Source organism: Arachis hypogaea, chromosome 19 (assembly GCF_003086295.3).
Source record: "Arachis hypogaea cultivar Tifrunner chromosome 19, arahy.Tifrunner.gnm2.J5K5, whole genome shotgun sequence".
Classification (NCBI taxonomy): Eukaryota; Viridiplantae; Streptophyta; class Magnoliopsida; order Fabales; family Fabaceae; genus Arachis; species Arachis hypogaea.
This window is the reverse complement of record NC_092054.1, coordinates 15,840,887-15,846,998: the sequence shown is the minus strand read 5'-3', so window position 1 is coordinate 15,846,998 and position 6,112 is coordinate 15,840,887. Positions and strand designations below refer to the sequence as shown.

General features: G+C 31.9%; 1 protein-coding gene across 1 annotated transcript; it reads right to left on the bottom strand.

Annotated features, from left to right (window-relative positions):
• Window positions 1-1,448: 1,448 nt before the first annotated feature.
• On the bottom strand, window positions 1,449-5,477 carry LOC112776212 (uncharacterized). The gene is made up of 7 exons (XM_025820275.2): window positions 5,362-5,477; window positions 4,691-4,758; window positions 4,378-4,455; window positions 4,242-4,288; window positions 3,398-3,448; window positions 2,980-3,121; window positions 1,449-2,511 (listed from the first exon to the last, which is right to left on the bottom strand). Coding segments are annotated over exons 1-7 (483 nt in total). The 5' UTR covers window positions 5,364-5,477; the 3' UTR covers window positions 1,449-2,416.
• Window positions 5,478-6,112: the final 635 nt, after the last annotated feature.

The following is a 6,112-nucleotide window of genomic DNA, read 5'->3' as shown; positions in this document are numbered from 1 at the left end:
TACACAAACACAGAATAACAACTTTTGTATAGAAATACAAATTTAATATTTATAAAAATCATTATTCTATTATGACAAATTTTATTAATCTATTATGAAATATTTGATGATTTTTATTACTAATTAATATATAGGAAAAATTATTTGAAGCATCATATATAAATATATATATATTGACTGATTTTATAACTAAATTTTTATATTTATGGAATATCTTTGTAAAACAATAGCATATAATAGGATTTGGGAAAAAAAGAGTATTGAATAAATATAAGTTAGATGTTGACATAGAAATAGGTTAAATGAGTTAGGTGAGGATAGATAACACCTAATAATTTAAGCTGCGTTTGGAAGAGAAATTGAAACTGAAAGATAGAAATCAAAAGACAGAGACTAAATTAAATATTTGTATTATGTTTGGTATAAAATATACAGAATTAAATTATATCTCAATATCCTGTTTAATTTAAGATAAATACAATTGTAAAAATAAACAAAATTACTAAAATACTTTTTTTTTTTTTCTTTCTCCTTTCTCCTCTTCTTTTATTTTTTTTCTCCTAAAATTTCTTGGTTGTTAACTTGTTATTAACATCCTTCAATTTTTAAATATTTTCCATTAAAATAAAGTAAAGGGCATAGAAGAGCTAGTTAAGACAACACAATTCAAATGCCTTTTGTTCAAATTCTAATAAATCTAAAAGGTCTCAATCCATCACTACCGCCAGATGGAATCCTTGAATCAATGATCAAACATATATTATACCCACTTATATTCCACTATGTGTTGTTCTTGGTGGCGTTCATAGCTTTCTCAACCCTTCATAGTGAGTATAGCATTCACCAAATCTATGATAACAAGTTGATATAATTTTTTCACGCAAAAAAAAAAAAAAAAAAAACAATGTAGGTTCTTATTGAAGTCATAAAATGAAAGGCTTCTCATAGTTGATGAAGGTCACCCAAATATCTGGGAAAAAGGAATAGACAACAAAGAAGAAGAGAAGGGCTGGAGGGGAAAGAAAACCAAAAGCAACCAAGAAGAATGAGAATGAGGATAATTTTGGAAATAAATATTATTAAGACTTCAGTCTCCTATATCTCTAAAATATTAAAGAGGTTGAAATTTTAGTTTCAGGTCTCTACCACCAACAACAATAATGAGTCTAAATCTTCCAGCTTTGAAAACAAACACTAACAATTGCTACGTAAGAGTCTAAGTGTATCTGCAATGCACCTTTCATCATAAATCAAATCCTAACAAAAACACTACCAAAATTTTTAAACCCCTTTTTCTAATTCTAATTTTATTCCTAAATCCAATCCATTTCTAACCTTTGGTCAACTCCACTCTACTGCCACAAAGCGATAAATTTTGCTTTTGACTCTCGATGCCATGTGAGAAGAAAGAAAAACACGAAGAGTCTAGACTACATGATGAAGATTAGTTTATACAAGCATGATGAAATATATGCATATAAATTACATTATATATAGAATTAATTATCATATCATTAACTGATTCAATAATATCCTAAATACACTTAATGAAAGAAGCTAACAACCTTGAACTGCTATTACTGTATTCCTTCTCAGTTCTCACCCAATTATGCAGTTGAAGTGCCAGCAGAATCTTTCATCTTGATAACTGATTCATGCTCTGCTGCAAATGACAATACAGTCGACAAGAGCTCCTTTCTAGATGGTAGCTGTTCTGAAGATGAAGGAGAAACCAGACGCATAAATGGCAACCGTATTGCTGCGGGAATTTGACAAGAATCAGATGCCCCTCTTGCCTCTTGGACTGGTTTACTTTCGTTGTTATCCACATGAGAACTACCTTGTAAACCAGTTGAAGCATCATTCATTGAAGTTTTCCCTGGAAAACTCAATTTTATACTTTATGCCGCAGATTGATTTTTACCAGAAATCTCACTGGAGATTAAATCAGTCTGTGGTACCCTTCCTTTTGTTGCATCTTTTAAGGTTGAACAAGTATGATCAAGCAAACTGAAACTTATATTATGGAGCAGATCAATACTATTTTCCCCATTTACAAGGGAGTTAATAAAACTCTTAAAACTGCACACAGGATCTTTCCCAAAAGCAAGAAAGTTAATTCCCTTTGAAATCCTAGCTGGCAATTTCTTTGGAATTTCCACCAAAGTTTGATTTGTTCCAGATGTACTATGTACTTTGGTCAGAAGAGGATGAGCCAACTTTGGTCGTGCCTTCCTTTGGCGTAGTAGGAGAAGGCAACGATAGCTTTGCAACATCAACGGAGCTAACTCCTTTAGATGCAAGCTTAAGCTGTTTCTGTACCATGTTTGTTGCTTTATGTTCCGAATTGATGTCAAGATGAACTCTTGGAGGAATGATCAAATGGTTTTGTTGGATAGAACCACAGCCATGAATGTTAGGTGGCATGTTGGAATTTGTGTTTCCTAAAAAGTGTGGAGATTTCATTCCTAGGTTGTGAACCCTTGAAGGTGTAGCAAAATCTTCTTTTGGCTGGTGACCGGATCAATAAAGCCCATTTTAAGTGAGAATAATTAAAATTATAATAATACACATACATGCATCTGGAAATACCGATTGATAACTATTGAGATTCAAAAACGAGAAAGGCTTTTAAAATGCGTGTTTCAACTTTCAACTACATAGGAGAGGCTAAATTACATAGTATCATCCAGACTGATGAGTCTAGAATCTCAAATCACAGTTGAAGAGAAGATAGAGGAGAAATAGAAACAAGCAAAGGGAAACAGGGCACTCAATTCTCCTACTTCCTGATTCTGCTTAATTACAAAACTGTCCCTGAACCTCTTGCGTCTGTATACCTGCTGCCCTTAGGGAAATTTTCCTCAAAGCTAACACATAATGCACAACCTAATTATCCTAATTATATATGCTAACAAAAACCTTTGTATTTGGATTGAAATCACAAGCACAGGAAGAGATATAGGGTGGATGTGGTACCTGGTGCGAAAACAAGCATACATTCACCTCTAACACAAAAACCTCCGGACACAAAGCTAACACAAGGATACTTGGAGAGTTGATGATCAAAAGGGCAGTCATCCCCTTTCATGCAGGAGTGACGAACGAAAAAGGAGCATGGCTGCAATTTCAAAATCAATATCGTTCAACAGCAGTTAGGAAACAAGCATGCATCACCTCTGACACAAAAACCTCCGGACACAAAGTTAACACAAGGAAACTTGGAGAGTTGATGATTAAAAGGGCAGTCATCCCCTTTCATGCAGGAGTGACGAGGGAAAAAGGAGCATGGCTGCAATTTCAAAATCAATATCGTTCAACAGCAGTTATAAAGTCTAGTTCACAGGATATTTTGATGAAAAATCAATAGATAGTAACTTAAAGATAAGAAAAGTACCTTTGATTTGGTAAAAGGCACTGAATCATGTGAAAAATGGCACTTGTCACCCTGCCAAATTTTTGTATCAGATGAAGCAAAGGATGCAAAAATAATATGATAATTTTGAATATAAAAATATAGCATGTATTGCATAAATTACAAAAATATACTACCTATAAAACAATGACACAGTCATGCTACTGCACAAATTTACAAGGGTTCATGTCAATTCATGTCACATAAAAGAAATACTGGAAATGAGGAAATTTTACAGAATTTCTAACTTAACTTTCTAATATAGAAATCTTGCATAACAAAACATCTATTTCATCATAGGATTTTGTTATCATGTTCTTGTCATGTGTTTACCATTAGTCCCAAATATAAATGAACTTCGAGCAGGTCACCATGTTATAAGAAATGAATATTTCAATTACCATCTAGGATCACAGTTAATTATAGTATCAAAACACAAATATAAAATTTTCTCATGCTCTCATGTAAAGTTCGACAGTAAAATATGGAAAAAAAAAGAATGAAAGTGGAAACAACTCTATGCAAGTATAAGGGGGAAAAACATTTAAACCTCATAGCATCTTCCAACAAGAAAATAGCGACGACAATAAGAGATAGTTTTTTGTTTCTGTTGTACTAGAGACAACTTCAACCTTTTTAACACCAAGTTATTTGTTCTTTTTTGCCGGTTTTTCCGCTTTTTTCCTATATAATGAAGTTCAAGAAAGAATGGGATCGGTCACATATTAAAAAAACAGGTTTATGAATTATTCTATACAAATAATGTAAAATTGATTAACATTGAGGTGACATAAAAGGATGGAAACTCAATATATCATAAGAATACCTTCTTTTTCGCTTTCTTTTCCGCAGAACTAGGGCTTTTCCTTACCGCTGAATCAAAGGGGAATGAGAAGACATGTGAGGCATAACTCTCTTAATATCTTCTAAAATTTCATCATCAAGGGAACGAGAAGACCCACGAGAGAATATGGATGGAGTGCCATTTGAACCAAAATGCAATCCTTGAGACATCAAGATAATTCGATGGATCCATTCTTCTACGGTCAATATTAAACCGAATAAAATGACAAAAACAATGTCAAAATCATTTTGTCAATAAACTGAAACTAACATGTAAATCTAACCGTAAGTATCAAAGTACGAAACATCATTTAATTAGATTGACATTATACTAAGATAAAAACATGTTATGCAAAGAAACAAAATAAAAGAATATCTAAATAACACATTTTTCAAATAAGATATGAAATATTTAAAAATAACAGTTCTCACCTTTAATCAAAGAAATCACAGTTGTTGGATGATCAATTATTGACAACCATTTCCATGACGAACACAACCTAATCTATGCACCAAATTAAAAGACAAATCCAATTAGACAATTTCTAAAAACAAAAAGAACATCCTAACCAGTCAAAAACGTCGGGCTTAATAGAACAAAGTCAGGAAAATCAACAAACACTACAGGAAACGAGCTCTCCACGTATTATACATGAATAAAAAAGGTATGACTTTACTGGATAAATCAATTAAATCCCAGAAATTATCATTAACGCTGTCAAATTTACTGAAAAAAATACAAAACTAACGCTAAATTTCATATTCTAATTGATAACTTATATAATCAAATGCTTGAAGGCTACTACTACAAGGATGAGCAAGTTCTTTGACTTATAAGTTATGACTCCACTTTTTATTTTTTAACAACAGGAATATTCATCATACACAGCCAAATATATATATATATATATACAACAACAATTACATAGTACGGCAACACAGTGAAACCTAATCTACAAGATAAAGTGCGACATTCAGTTTCTTTTTCTTTTTGAAAATACAAAACGCACTCAAAGGACACAATATCAATGGACTAAAACAGTAAGAGTCGAAGAGAAAGAAAGGGAAAGGTAGAATGGGACGGTACGAACCTCACAACTTACATGGAAGATATGGCAATGGATGTGAGAACACAGAACGGCGCTGCAGATCTCACAAGAAATGTCTTAGAGCTGGAGGTAAGGTAAGGGTGTACATGGTCGAGTGAAGTTGACTTCGCCTGATTCGGACTTGATGTTAAATAATTAGGTGTTTGAGATTTTTATTTGGTTTTAGATATAATAAAATTATATTTTTAGGTCTTACTAAAATCGAATCTAAATGAGTGGAGTTCGGATTTTGATAAATTTAATTTTGATGTAGTTATTTATTAAAAAAATATATTTATTATTGAGAAGTTAATATTTATATTTGAATTTGAATTTGTCCATAAATTTTAATTTCATATTTTTTTGATTTATTTTCTAATTTAATAAGTGTAATTAAAAATAAAACAATAAACTTATAATTAATATAACATAATATTGAAATTAATTTAAAGTATATATACCATTTTTAATTCTTTTAGAATACATATGAGTCAGATAAAGGTGGATTTGCCTTGATCTGGACTTAGTCTTAAATGATAACCGAGTCTATTTTTGATACTTTTACTCAATTCTAGACCTCGTAAAATCATACCAAATTAGCTTTTAAAGTGTTTGAATTTGGACTGAACCGGACCATATACACACCCCGAGCTGGAGGAGTGGAGGTAGGGGTGGCAACATGTACCTTACGCACAGGTACCCATCCAACCTACACCTTATATATGTATATGTTATATACTTATATAAAAATATGTTTCAAGTGGAT